At 55.9% G+C, this 14,293-nt stretch overlaps 1 protein-coding gene across 2 annotated transcripts in view; it reads left to right on the top strand.

The window, feature by feature from the left end:
* The window catches only part of MEF2B (myocyte enhancer factor 2B), a 23,571-nt gene extending 9,278 nt beyond the window's left edge, over positions 1-14,293 (top strand). The window contains exons 2-10 of one of the 2 annotated variants that reach the window (XM_022558324.3): positions 3,288-4,930; positions 9,775-9,857; positions 10,392-10,595; positions 11,814-11,948; positions 12,757-12,904; positions 13,076-13,209; positions 13,298-13,391; positions 13,551-13,662; positions 13,962-14,293. In XM_022558324.3, the coding sequence (XP_022414032.1) occupies positions 4,567-4,930; positions 9,775-9,857; positions 10,392-10,595; positions 11,814-11,948; positions 12,757-12,904; positions 13,076-13,209; positions 13,298-13,391; positions 13,551-13,662; positions 13,962-14,187 (1,500 nt within the window). In that variant the 5' untranslated portion in view covers positions 3,288-4,566 and the 3' untranslated portion in view covers positions 14,188-14,293. Of the gene's footprint in view, positions 1-3,287; positions 4,931-9,774; positions 9,858-10,391; positions 10,596-11,813; positions 11,949-12,756; positions 12,905-13,075; positions 13,210-13,297; positions 13,392-13,550; positions 13,663-13,961 lie in introns of those variants that run through there. The other variant, XM_089905323.1, reaches the window with a different exon arrangement.

Genomic DNA, 14,293 nt, shown 5'->3' with positions numbered 1-14,293 from the left:
CAGATGGGACCTCAAGTTTGTTTTGTGAACCATGAGGTATTTAAAAGAAAACGGAACCCGTTGCCGATGTTTCTTCCGTTTGTTAAGCAGTTGTTTGCTCATTCATTCAAGGAAGGGTGATTGCGGACCTACTGTGTGCCGGGCATTGGGAAGGCTCCATCCTTGCCCTCGTGGAACGGACATCTTAGTGGGGCAACAGGATCATCAAAGAAAGTAACAAAGAAGCACCAAAAATATCTGGTAGGACTAAGTGACACAGGGAAAGAGAAATCTGGCCTGGGGAAATTAGCACCTCTAGAAAGAGAGATTTCTGCCCAGGCTTGAAGGACATGTAGCAGCGTCTCAGACCTGGGTGAGTCTGAGAAGGGCGTTCCAGGGAGAGGGCACAGCGGGGGCAAAAGCCTGGCAATGGGAAAGTGGCAGGTCTGTCTGGGGCTGGTGTTTCAGGTGCCTGGAAAGAGGCGGAAGGTGAGCTGGGAATCTGCTGGTAGATGAGGCCTGTCTAAAGTAGAGGAACAGGTGGGTGAGTGCCTGAGGCGCCCCCAGGGCCCATTGTACAAATGGGGAAACTGAGGCTTGGAGCATGTCAGGCAATGAGTGTACAGTGGAGTGGATACCCCCATCTGGCTGTGCCCATAGCCACAGCCAGGCCATCATACCTTTCAGCTCATGGAGCAGGCCTGGGGAGGGGTCTGTGGAGGTGGGTCTGAGGGTCCCCCACTGGGCCTCCATTTCCCCATGAGTGCCAGAGAGGTCTATAAACAAAGGGACCCCCGCAAAGGGCCTCCTCCAGCTGGAACATTCTGGGTTTCTGGGATTCAGAGCCACACGTGGGTAACACACCCCACCCTCAGGCCCCCACAGTCCCCAGGAATACCCCGAAGATCCCCTCAACCCCCTGCCACCTGCACCAGCATAGCTTGTGTTCCCCATGCAGTGTCCGTACGTGCGATCCCTGAGATCTTCACACCCCACCCTCAGAACCCCCAGCCCCGAACCCACATCTCTCCCCTGGGGGGTGCTCCCACCCTGCCTCAGGAAGCCAGAGGGTGGGCGATACCCCTGCAGGGGATAGAGGCCCTATCTGTGTCTGGGGGCCTGCTTATAATGGGGGACTAGCATGGATTTGGGGAGTCTACATGTGTTTGGGGAGCTCTGTGTGTGTCTAGGAGGGTTGCATGTTGGGGGTCGTGTGTTTGGGGGCATCTGCATATATTGGGGGTTTGTGTACATTCGAGGGATCGGCCGGTGTTGGGGGACTCTGTGTGTGTCTGAGGGGTCTGCATGTATTGTGGACCGCATGTGTTTTGGGGACTTATGTATGTGGGTGTTGGGGGTGATGCATGTGTTTGGGGGGGTCTCCCTGCGAGGGGAATCTCCCAACCCCCCCATGTGTACGTAGGAGGAAAGAGCTTTCTCCCTGACCCCCTGTCCCCAGCACCCTTCCTGGGTCTGCCCGGGGCCCTCACTCTGAGCTGGGCACCCCAGGGCTGAGGAGAGGTGACCCCAAGGCCTTCTGGGAGGGGTCAGGCCCAGTGATGGCAAAAGCTGCCTGCATAGAGAAAGAGGGCGATATTATCTCCAGAGAGCCCCCCAACTCAGGGAGGTGTCGCCGACCCTCCCCATCTTCTGGGGTAGGAAGCTGAGGCCCAGAGAAGTTTAGTTGCACAGTAGTCACTGCTACAGCCCGCCTTCTCCCCAGGGCAGGTGAGGGACTCCAGGGGCTGTTGTGGGCTGAGCCAGCCCCTAGGTCACCCACAGTGCGCCCCCCCCCCCCGCCCCGCCGCCGCTACCTGGGCCACCATCTCCCCAGGCTCCCAGGGGAGAAGGCGGCCCAGGGCCCCGGCTCGGGGAGGAGGGGTGTCGCCAGCAGCTGGGGTGGGAGCCGCTGGAGCCCTCAAGAGAGGGGAGGGGGGGTCCCGACTTTCCAAGGGGCTCTTCCTGTCGCCTGTAATGAGGTACTTGGGGAGCAGGTGATGAAACCACCGCCTGGGTTGCATGAGTCGGGGCCACCGGCCTGATTTGCTGCAGGGCCCAGGAGCAGCGCCCCCTCCCCGCTTCGCCGCGTCCCGCGGGCCCTCATCTCCCCCAGGCCACCCACCTGCCTCTCACTTCTCCTTTCCTCCTCTCCTTTCCTCGCCGGCCTGGGTCCCCCACCAGACTGAGGCCTCTGAGCTCAAGGGTCTGGCAGCGTGACTTTGCCACTTGTCCCTCCATTAAAGCCCCACTGGGAGGCAAGAAGGGGAACTTGACTCTTCCTGATCTTTTCTCAAACCTCACTGCAAAGCCTTTTATATCAGGATTCTGTGACCCATTTTGTGGGGGAGGAAGTAGGGGTCTGATGTTGCCCAGCGTGTCACAGTAAGTGTCACTGTGGTCTTGCAAGATGGCACGCTGACTCAGCATCCTCAGTTCCAAGGCCCCTCTCCCTTCTGGCTTCTGGGAGGCCAGAAGCCAAGGTTGATAGATCCCTCCACTGCCCCCTCCTCCCCAGCTGTTGGGAGAAGGATTCTCGCTCCCATTTACAGGTGAGAAAACTGAGTCCTTCCACAGGGAGAGGCCAGCAGTGAAGGGTCAGTGGGAGGGTGGGATTCCTTCCAGACCCCCATCTCCATCACCAGGGGGCTAAGAGACCTCGTAGAGAGAGATGACAGTCATAGCCTGAAGGACTGCAGTGGTGTTTGTTGATGGACTTAGTGACCACAGGTATCACCTTAGAGAGTTTACGATGCTCCAGGCACTCATGAAATCTTCCTTTGTACCCCTAGTTCCCCCCTCCAGAACAACGCTCAGGCCTGGGACCCCAGGCCCCCTCCCAACCCCAGGCATATGCCACCAGCACGTCCTGTCCCCTTGGTCGCCAAACAATCCATCCTCTTCTGCCTACCTGCAGCCCCCGTCCCAGTTCAGGCCCCACATCTCCCACCTAGACACCTGCCCCAGCCTCTCCCGGCCACCTTGCTCCTGCGCAGACAGATGCTGTTTCTCATGGCAGCCATGGCTAGGGACAAGGTTTGTTTTGGGTTTTGTTTTGGGTTTTGTTTTGGTTTTTGTTTTTTTGGCCGCGCCGCACAGCATGTGAGATCTTAGTTCCCAGACCAGGGATCGAACCCATGACCCCTATAATGGAAACATGGAGTCTTAACCGCTGGACGGTCAGGGAAGTCCCCAGGGACGAGGTTTTTAAAAATATCTTTTGGTTGAGATAAATCACATAGAGAAAAATGCAAAAATCATTGGAGTAGGGCTAAAAAATTTTCACAAACTGAACACACCTATGTATCCAGGTCCTGGCCCGGGGAACAGGACACCCCAGTCCCCGGACTCCCTCTGTCCTGTCACAGTCCCTGCTCCAGGTGGCCACTGTGCTCATATCCATCACTGTAGGTGAGTTTTGCCTGTTCTGGAACTTCATATAAATGGAATCACATGGTGTGTCCTCTCTATGGAGCCCAGTATTGCTGAACTGGCACATGGTCTGGGAGATTCACCTGTGTGGTGGCATGGAGGTGGAATGCATCCTTTTTTCTGTGCTGTATAGTAGTCTTGCATAGAATCTACCAAAAATCATTTACCAGTTCTCCCATTGAGGGCATTTGAGTGGTTTCCAATTTGGGGCTATGACAAATGAGGCTGCTGAGAACATTCTTGTCTGTGTCCTTTGGTAAAACATGGACACTTTTCTCTTAGGTGAATGTTGAAGAGAAGCATCGCTGGGTCAAAGGGTAGATGCGTGTTCAGCTTTAGTAGGTGCCAGACAGTTTTCCAGAGTGGCTCTACTTCTTTCTTTTTCCACCAGCAATGCATGGAAGTACAAGGGGATTATTTAAACTGTAAAATCGTATCCTGACCCTCCCCTGCCTCCAGACTCTCTCTGTGGCTCCCTAATGCCCTCAGAGTAAAACCCACACTCATCACTGTGGCCCACAAGGACCTATGTGATCCAAGCGCCGCAACTCTCCCCACCACCAGTCCCCTCCCCTCTCTCCCTTGCTCGCACTGTCCAGTCATAGAGATTTCTTTGCTTTTTTTCAAAATGCCAAACTCATGATCACTCTGAGCCTTTGCCCTTGCAGTTCCCCCTGCCAGGAACACCCTTGCACCAGATCTCCCCACAACTGACTCTTCCTTTGCTTGGCTGTGTCTTTCTTGGGCTTTGGGTCTCAGTTCAGATGTCACCTCTTCAGAGAGATCTTCCTTGAAATCCCTGGCTTCTAACATTGCCCCTTTCGTGGTCAATACTTCTCTCTTTTTAGACTTAGGTTCTGACCTACAAGAGCTTCATAAAATGACTTGGGCAGTTCCCATTGTTTTCAAAAGTCTGAGGTAGTTTAAAGAACATTTCACTTTCCTGTCCTTTAAGACTTGATAAAATAACCATAAAACTGTCGGGGCCTGTTGTCCTTTTAATGGTAGGTCTCAAGTCACTTTTCTAATCTTCTGTGGTCATTGGTCTACTTAAGCTTTCTACTTTTGAGGTCAGTTTATCACAATGGTTGGCACTTGATAAATGCCAAGTATGGGGGGCAAAGAAAGGGGTGGGAGGTATTGGACTCTTGACTTCAAATGCCCACTCCCTTGTCCATCTGCTCAGGGCCCCATCCAGCCCTTCCACTGAGGCCCAACTACATGCTTCCTCCTTTGAGACGTCCTCTTGGATTTCTCCTGACTCTTCTTCCCTTTCCTGGGTCGATGAATCCACCTGTGCCTCTCTGCTGGGCAGATGCCATAAGCTCTCTGCTTTCTAGCTGGACATTGGTGGGGGTGGGGGGGACATGCGCACAGAAGAGTACTCCCCTAACCTCAGCCTCCCCCCTCGTGCCCTGCAGATTCAGCACGCACCACCACCTCCCCCCAGCAGTTCTGGTCACGCCAACATCTGGAGAAGGGGCCGCCAGGTCTGTCTGCTGCTTGGGGTGGGGATTTGCATGTGAGTACAAATATATATGCACACCCTGGGCCTTCCGCCTGCCTCCGCATTCCTTGGCTGGCCCTTCACACCTGGGCCTGAGGCAGGTCAACGCTGAGTGGCTGGATTTGCATGCCTGTGTATTTCTGGGTAGGGAGTCAGCTGGGGGAGTCTGAGAGGAAGTTGTTGAGGGAAGCTGGGGGGAGTTCAGATGTGTCCCTGTTGACCTGCTCCCTTCACCAAATCTTCCCAGTCACCCCTCTGACTTGTCCTGAGGGTCTTCCAGTCTTGGGGAGAGGGAGAGAGCTGGATATACGACCCCCTTAGCCCCACAGAGTCAGAACTGGAGGGGATGGATGGAGGCTCTGGGAGACCAGAGTGAGGGCAGGGAGGGCTTCACAGAGGAATGGATTTTTTTGAGCTAGGTTTCTGAAATGTGAATCGGAGTTGGCCAGGTGCAGAAGGGGCAACAAGGGCTTTTCAGGCAGAGATATTTTGTTGAAGGTAGAGGACGATGGGCAGGAGCTGATTGGGGCAGGGCCTTTCTTACTTTTTAAAAAATTTATTTTGTTTATTTGGCTGCGCCGGGTCTTAGTTGCAGCATGTGGGATCTTCGTTTCAGTGTGCAAGATCTAATTCCCTGGCCAGGGATTGAACCCAGGCCCCCTGCATTGGGAGCGCAGAGTCTTTTTTTTTTTTTTTTTTAATATTTTTCTTTCTTTTTATTTATTTATTTTTGGCCGTGTGGGGTCTTCATTGCCGCGCATGGGCCTTCTCTAGTTGCGGCGAGCGGGGGCTACTCTTCATTGCGGTGCGCGACCTTCTCATTGCAGTGGCTTCTCTTGTTGCGGAGCACAGGCTCTAGGTATGTGGGCTTCAGTAGGTGTAGCACTCGGGCTCAGTTGCTGTGGCTCACGGGCTCTAGAGCGCAGGCTCAGTAGTTGTGGCGCACAGGCTTAGTTGCTCCACGGCACATGGGATCTTCCAGACCAGGGCTCAAACCCTTGTCCCCTGCATTGGCAGGCGGATTCTTAACCACTGGGGAGCGCGAAGTCTTAAGCGCTGGACCACCAGGGGAGCCCCTGGGGCAGGGCCTTGAATGGCAGGCTGACGACTGGAGCTTCCTTCTTCCTGAGGGCAGTGAGGGGCCATGAGGAGTGCTTGAACAGTGAAGGGACGCGGTCAGCTCTGTGCTGGGTAGATCCCTCAAGGACCAGGGCAGGGGATGACTTTGGTTCCTGGGTGAGGATTGGGGGCTCCAAGGTCATCAAAGTTCAGAAGACTCAAACCCCTGTGTAAGTCCATCTTCACCTGTCCGGCCTGGCTCCAGAGATGGCAGAGGACCTAGTGGCTTCTAGAGGACCCAAAGAGCCCTAGAGTACAGTGACTTAAAGTGCAAGATTCAGGCATAGCACAGAGGGGGCCTCACCCCCAGTCTCTGCCCAGATGGACACAGCCCTGGCCTCCCGGTAGTTTCCTGTCATCTCTACCCCTGCCCCCAACTGTCCTGCTCCCCATGGCAGCCATGGCCAAGTTTTTAAAGTCCTGTGCCTTTTTTTTTTTTTTTTTGCGGTACGCGGGCCTCTCACTGTTGTGGCCTCTCCCGTTGTGGAGCACAGCTCCGGACGCGCAGGCTCAGCGGCCATGGCTCACGGGCCCAGCCGCTCCGCGGCATGTGGGATCTTCCCGGACCGGGGCACGAACCCGTGTCCCCTGCATCGGCAGGCAGACTCTCAACCACTGCGCCACCAGGGAAGCCCCAAAAGTCGTGTGCCTTCTTGCTCAAAGCCCTCCCACGGCTGTATACTGCTCTTAGACCAAAACCCACAGGCCTCCCTGCAGCTCAGAGGACCCGGAGTGGCCCTGCCTCTGCAGCCTGTCCTGCTGGCCTCCTCACTCCAGTATTTTTTTTTTGTTCAGATAGCATGTTTTTTTAAATTTTTTTATTTTTTTTAACATCTTTATTGGGGTATAATTGCTTTACAGTGGTGTGTTAGTTTCTGCTTTATAACAAAGTGAATCAGTTATACATATACATATGTTCCCATATCTCTTCCTTCTTGCGTCTCCCTCCCTCCCACCCTCCCCTCACTCCAGTCTTACTGGTGCATCTCCTCCCTCCTGAGGGCCTTTGCACCTGCCACTCCTGCCTGGAACTTACTTCCTGTCTGGTTCTTGGGTCTCAGTTCAGAGAAACCCCCCCTGACCTTCTGACTCTTGGGGCTCCCCCATTATGTGAACCCTGCCCTAACCAGGATGTCCTTGTCTAAAATGGGGACAGATTGAGAAGAGGCCAGAGTTGATCTTCCAGGCCCAGAGACTCATGTCCAAGTCCCATGTTCCCATGGGACCCCAGGCGTGGGGGGCATTTCCTGAATCATCTTGGCACCGAGACCTCCCGGCCAGTGCCCTCCTTCTGTCCCCAGGGACCTGTCAGGGCGGGGATAACGCACCCCAGCCGTGGGAACTAGCCTGATTCCAGCCGGCGATTAAAATTAGCCTCAGAGGTTAAATTTAGCAAGTCAAGCTGGAGCTGGGGGGCTGAGATGGGGGCTTTCGTTGGCCTGGGATTTGCATAGCTGTGACCGCTCAGAGACCCAACCCAGAGAAGGTGGAGGGTGTGTCTGGGGTCACACAGCGAGCCGCATATGACAGACTGGGGCATTTCATACTTCCAGCCCTGGGTCTGTGGGAAGATGAGGTACCCTGCTCAGACCCCTCGGGCTGGGGTGTGGGAAGCAGGTATGGCTACTCCCAGAGACAGGCCTACATTTCCCTATACTTGCCAAGAGCTCATTCCCAGGCCTTGTGCCAGGTATGCTGTATTTCATACCCACCCCATTCACAGAACAGTAAACTGAGGCCGAGGGAGAGGCCTCCCTTGCTAAAGACCGCTCTTCTGTTCAGGGGCTGGCTGAGACCTGAGAGCAGGCCCACTTCACCCTGGGCAGGCCTCAACCACCTATGACATGGGAGGCCGGGGGGAGTGGAGTGTGGTCATAGAGTTGGCAGAGGGGATCTCGGGGGCCATGGAGTGGCTGTCTGTACAGTGGGGTGGGTGCCGCTGAACAGGCAACATGATTCCTTGATTCCAAGGAGTCCTGCATGAGGGCTGCTGGGAAAGTCCTGGACCGTGTCTTGGGTACATGCTGCCCTCACTGAGCTGCCCATTCTCACCCTTGGGGCCCCCACCAGGGAGATCCAAGATCCCCATGAGGAGGATTCCAGAGTTTCTCTCCAGTTTGCCTGGGCCCACCCCATCCCCCAGTCTGAGGGTTCCAAGCTTAAGTCTTTCCAGGGCATTCCCCCCTCCTCCCGCTGGATGGTGGGGCAGGGATAGGGTTTCTCTTATGCTTCCCGCCAACTTTTTATTTTATTTTTATTTTTATTTTTTGGCCACGCCACGCAGCATGTGGGATCTTAGTTTCCCGACCAGGGATCGAACCCGCGCCCGCTGCACTGGAAGCGTGGAGTCTGAACCACTGGACCACCAGGGAAGTCCCCACACACACCATTTTTAAAATAGAAATCTATAATCACTGAGGGAGAAACGTTAGAAAATTCAAAAGATCAAAAAGGAAAAAAAAAAAGACAAAAAGCCTACACATTGTATGATTCCATTTATAAGAAGTGTCCAGAACAGGCAAATCCATAGAGAGAGAACATAGATTAGTGGTTGCCAGGGGCTGGGGGGAGGGGAATGGGGAGTGGCTGCTAATGGGGCTGGGGTCTCTTTTTGGGAGGATGAAAATTTTCTGGAAGTAGATAGATGTGATGGTTGTACAACGTCGTGGATGCTCTAAATGCCACTGAATTGCACACGTTAAAATGGCGAGTTTTATGTTATGTGAATTGCATCTCAATTTTTAAAATCGGGAAAAAACTCACCCATAAATTTCCACCCAGCGTTGACTCCCAGATTGAGCATTTCCTTCTAGTCTTTTTTCCACTCTCAGTACAGTTTTTCTTTTGTTGTTGTTTTTGCGGTACGCGGGCCTCTCACTGTTGTGGCCTTTCCCGCTGCGGAGCACAGGCTCCAGACGCGCAGGCTCAGTGACCATGGCTCACGGGCCCAGCCGCTCCGGGGCATGTGGGATCTTCCCGGACCGGGGCACGTGCGTCCCCTGCATCGGCAGGGGGACTCTCAACCACTGCGCCACCAGGGAAGCCCCTCAATACAGTTTTTAAATATATGTTTTATATATTTTTAATATATGTTTTCTGGTAACCACAGCCCTCAACCTTGCTCATCGAAGGGCTATTGTGGGACTGAATGAGTTCAAAAGTGTCTGCTGTGTGGACCAGGCTTACTTTCAGAGGCTCAGGATCACTGAGCACCGCTGGGTACCAGCACTGGATGGCCCTCCAACCTGGCCTATCGAGAACTTTTAAGCTGTCGCCAGTATTTGTAACAGCAGTGCATACACAGCACCTGCCGTCTGCAAGGCAGATCTGAATGCCCTTTGTGGGTTAGCTCATTTTATGCTCCAGCAGCACTGGGCAATGCACCACACTGTTATCCCCGCTGCACAGACACGGGGTCAGTCTCCCTCTAGGTCCCACAGTTACCAGCTTGTTTTGCTTTAAAGCTTCAGGTGGGGGCACCCATACTTCTCAATCTTTCCCCCTTGGTCAGCCTTCTCCTTATAAAACATTGGTCTGAAGGTGTTCAATGAGCATTTGCTGCATCCTGGGCTGGTCGAGGGTGTGGGCTGTGGGGATGACCCAGCCTGCCTTGATCTCCCCCATCATCTCCCTTTCAGCACCTGGCAGGGGCAGGAGGAAGATGGGGGTAGACTGGGGTGCCTGTCCCCACTCTCCACCTACCTACTCTGTCCTCTTCTCCTCCCCCCCCCAACCCCCAGACCAAGGACACTCCACCCAGCCTGGGACAATGGGGAGGAAGAAAATTCAGATCTCACGCATTCTGGACCAAAGGAATCGGCAGGTGAGTTCAGTGGGTGGGCCAGTGGTTCGGGGAAAGGCATTCCTGGCAGGGGACATGGCCTGGGCAAAGGTCTGGCCATCTGGGAGAACTGCAAGGGAATAAGGAGACTTGATGCAATGTCAGGAGTTTGAGATGTAGCCTTTACTCATTCTCATGATGATTAATTCACTGATTCCCCTTGATGACTGGAGCCCCAGTCACAGGGGAGATGGAACTCAATACAAATACACCCAACTCAAAGCGCTGGACCAGAGAGAGACACAGAACTGGGGAAGCTCAGAGAGGGAGTGTGGGCTCTGCCTGGAGGCCAAGGTAAACTTACCAAAGGAGAGGACATTTGGGCTGGGTTTTGAAGCATCGATAGGAGTTTGCCATGTTAAGAAGTGAGAAGGAGTAGTATAGCCAGAAAGAACAGCACATGCAAAGGCATGGAATCACGAGGCATGTTCAGGCAACAATTAGGCCCCTCCACCTCCCCTCTCACCATCCCAAATCTTTGTCTTCTCCTGCCCCGCCTGTGGGTCCTGGGTCCAGGTGACATTTACCAAGCGGAAGTTTGGGCTGATGAAGAAGGCCTATGAGCTAAGTGTACTCTGCGACTGTGAGATCGCCCTCATCATCTTCAATAGCGCCAACCGCCTCTTCCAGTACGCCAGCACGGACATGGACCATGTGCTACTGAAGTACACAGAGTACAGTGAGCCTCACGAGAGCCGCACCAACACCGACATCCTCGAGGTACCCCTGGGACCCACCTCCCTGGCCTCATGAAGCCCAGCACACTCTGCTCACTCAGAGCCTAGGGACTCTTGGTTTGCACAAAAGATGAGCGTTGCAATTTGGCTTTGCTGCTAGTCAAAGCAGGTTTGGGGTAATAGAGTGTCCCTTTTAGGGGCAACTTCCTGGATAGTGGAAATAAAAAACATCGAGGGCCCCACTATGTGCCCCTCACACACATCATCTCATTTGCTCCTGTTACCCATTTGGTGAGTACAGACACAGAGAAGAAAAGGTACCACAAAGCAAACAGACCTCACTGAGGTCCAGGAATGTTTTTTTTTGTGTGGTACGCGGGCCTCTCACTGCTGTGGCCTCTCCCGTTGCGGAGCACAGGCTCCGGACGCGCAGGCTCAGCAGCCATGGCTCACGGGCCCTAGCCGCTCCACGGCATGTGGGATCTTCCCGGACCGGGGCACAAACCCGTGTCCCCTGCGTCGGCAGGCAGACTCTCAACCACTGCGCCACCAGGGAAGCCCCAGGAATGTTTTTGCTTGAGCTGCTGTATCCTCAGGAGAAAGAGGCAGGAGCAGCCCCTGCATTAGCTGGGCAGCCCTCACACCCACGACCCAGGATGGGCAAGATCACTGTCACTTTGGATGTGGGCATCTTTACCCAGGGCGGGAAGCTAAAGCCACTGGGCTGGAGAGAGCAGCGGGCTAGGACTGCATCCAGGAAGCCCCAATGTGGCAGAGGGTGGGGAGAAGCTGGCACAGGAGAGGCAGGGGTTCAGGAGTGTGCTGGTCACTGCTCCTATGTGGGTGGCAGCTTAGGAGAACCTATAAAGTTGTCCTCAGGTGCTCAGTCAGCTGACATTTATTAAGCACCTACTGCACGCCAGGCTCCGAGGCTGCACATGGGTGCAGAATGGAGGAACTGAATCACACTCAGAAGCAGTGTTAGGATAATCCCAGCAGGCCTGGGTGCATCTCGGCCTCTACTGTGTGACCCGGGCCTCTCTGGTCCCAGGGCAGGACAGTCCCTCTCTCACACACAGTTGGAACTTACTAGGTGATAACTCACTGGGGTTTTTGGTTAATAGGATTTGGCTGGAGCAGGCTGTGCTTGCACCCTGCCTGCCCACAGAGCTGAATGGGATAGGTCCTCCCCTCTCCCGTAGAACCAGGTTCCTTGGCCAGGATGGGGGGAGTGTCACCCTATTGTCTCCCCCTTCCACAGACACTGAAGCGGAGGGGCGTGGGCCTTGATGGACAAGAGCTGGAGCCAGAGGAGGTGATTGAGGGGCCAGGAGAGAAGCTGCGGAGGCTGGCAGGTGATGGGGGTGACCCAGCCTTGCCCCGGCCCCGGCTCTACGTAAGTGACTCCCTGCCCCGCCATGAATGGGGCCCTTCCCCCACTTCTGAGGTCCAAATGGCTGAGGCCGAGATTGAGAGAGAGACTTAAGACCAGGAATCCTAGAATTTGGGGTCAGGTTTCTGCCTGGGTGGGCAGAGAAGGCTTCCTGGAGAAGTGGGCATTATAGCAGGGGCTTTGAAGGATGGAAAAGAGTTCAACAGGCAGACAGTTCCTTCCTTTTTTTTTTTTAATTTTAATTTTAATTTTTGGCTGCATTGGGTCTTCGTTGCTGTGCGTGGGCTTTCTCTAGTTGTGAGCGGCAGCTACTCTTCGTTGTGGTGCATGGGCTTCTCATTGCAGTGGCTTCTCTTGAGGCAGAGCTCAGGCTCTAGGCACGTAGGCTTCAGTAGTTGCAGCATGCAGACTCAGTAGTTGCGGCACACGGGCTTAGTTGCTCCGTGGCATGTGGGATCTTCGGGGACCAGGGCTTGAACCCGTGTCCCCTGCACTAGTAGGCGGATTCTTAACCACTGCACCACCAGGGAAGTCCCAGTTCCTTCCTTTCTTTGATTCATCAAACACCCTGGGAAGCCCCCTCAGGGTCAACCCTATGCTGATTAAGAAGCCTCAGCTCTGGGCCTAGCTGTCAAGGAGCGACAGAGGCAGACACAGGCTCCCCCAGCCATGTGGCGTTAGGCCAGAGGGAGGAGTAGTGAGGACTTACAGAAGGTGGAGGCTGGCGACTGAACTCATTGGGATTTTCTGTCTTGGACTTGATGCCCTCATTTCCACATTCCTCAGCCAATCCTGTCCTCTCTGCCCTCAGCCAGCAGCTCCCACTATGCCCAGCCCTGACATGGCATATGGGGCCCTGCCCCCACCAGGCTGCGACCCCAGTGGGCTTGGGGAGGCCCTGCCTGCCCAGAGCCGCCCATCCCCCTTCCGTCCAGGAGCCCCTAAAGCTGGCCCCCCAGGTGAGCATGGGGCATAGGCCCTGGGGGAGGAGGGGTGGTGGTCCCAGGGGGGCTGTGCAAGGTGGGAATGTTGGCTCTGGCCCTGCTTGGCTGTGGGCATCACTCTGGACCTCAGACTCCATTAGATGACATGGCCACCTGCCCTCTCTCTGGGGGTCTCCTGCTCCCCAGGCCTTGCGCACCCTCTCTTCTCAGCAAGCCACCTTGGCAGCAAGACACCACCGCCCCTGTACCTGGCAGTGGATGGGAGGAGGCCAGACCTGCCTGGTGGCCTGGCTGGGGCCCGAGGGGGACTGAGCACCTCGGTGAGTGAGGGGAAGGTGTGGAAGGGCTGTGGGGGCAGGGTGGCCTGGGTGTGGGCCTCAGTTTCCCCTTTCCCCTGTCTCTCCACAGAGAGGCCTCTATGGTAGCCTGCAGAGTCCGTGCTCCACTGCCACCCCAGGACCCCCACTAGGGAGCTTCCCCTTCCTCCCTGCAGGTCCCCCAGGTATGCACCCGCTGTGGGAGGTGTCCACACACCTGCCTGCCGGGGGTCCACACTCCCCCGCCCTCCAGAACTGAAAACTGGCCTGTGGGGTGGGTCAGGCTTGGGCAAGGGGCTCCCTGAGGTCAGGGCCTCAGTTTACTCTTCCTGCCCCCCCCCCAGAATATGGCCTGGGAGACCCCCCTCCGCCCCCAGGCTTGCTGCAGCCCCCCACCCTGGCCCCCTGGCAGCCCTCCAGGGGTGATGGGCCCCCGGTCACCCCCGCCCAGCCCAGGTAAGTGCCCCGACTGCCTCCTTGCACGCTCCCACCCACCCCGGGTTCACGGGTGGGGCTCCCCCAAGTCTTCCAAGCCCCAGCCACTGCTGACCCCTGGTGGCCACTCCCGGTTCTGCACTTAGCCCCTCCCTACTGGTCCTGGTGGGGATGGGCGGCTATTTTGGAGGCCCCAAGAGGGATCGCCACCCCCTCCTTTCCCAAGGTCCTCCTGCCCAATCTTTGCCCAAGCCATGCCACTTCCATGGCTTCCCTCGCTGAGCTCACGGCACCGCTCCTCTCTCTCTCTCTCCCTGCAGTGGGGGCCGCAGCCTGGGCGAGGAAGGCCCTCCAGCCCGCGGCGCCTCCTCGCCCACCCCACCAGTCAGCATCAAGTCCGAGCGCCTCTCGCCGGCCCCTGGAGGCCCCGGCGACTTTCCAAAGGCCTTCCCCTACCCCTTGCTCCTGGCCCGGCCCCTGGCAGAGCCCCTACGGCCTGGGCCCCCCCTGCGCCGGCTGCCCACTACCGACGGCTGGCCCCGGTAGTAGGCCCGGGGGTGGCACCGATTCTGCCCCTCACACCAGGCGAGGTGAGGGCACGTGGGGTTCCAACCTCCCTCCCTGTGTCCTTGGAGAAGACCTAGCAGTTACG

The sequence above is a fragment of the Delphinapterus leucas genome, unplaced genomic scaffold (genome assembly GCF_059928025.1).
Source record: "Delphinapterus leucas isolate spDelLeu-1000000601 "Yukka" unplaced genomic scaffold, BTC_Dleu_Yukka2 spDelLeu_asBTCV2_sq25, whole genome shotgun sequence".
NCBI lineage: Eukaryota > Metazoa > Chordata > Mammalia > Artiodactyla > Monodontidae > Delphinapterus > Delphinapterus leucas.
This window is presented reverse-complemented; position numbering and strand designations above follow the sequence as displayed.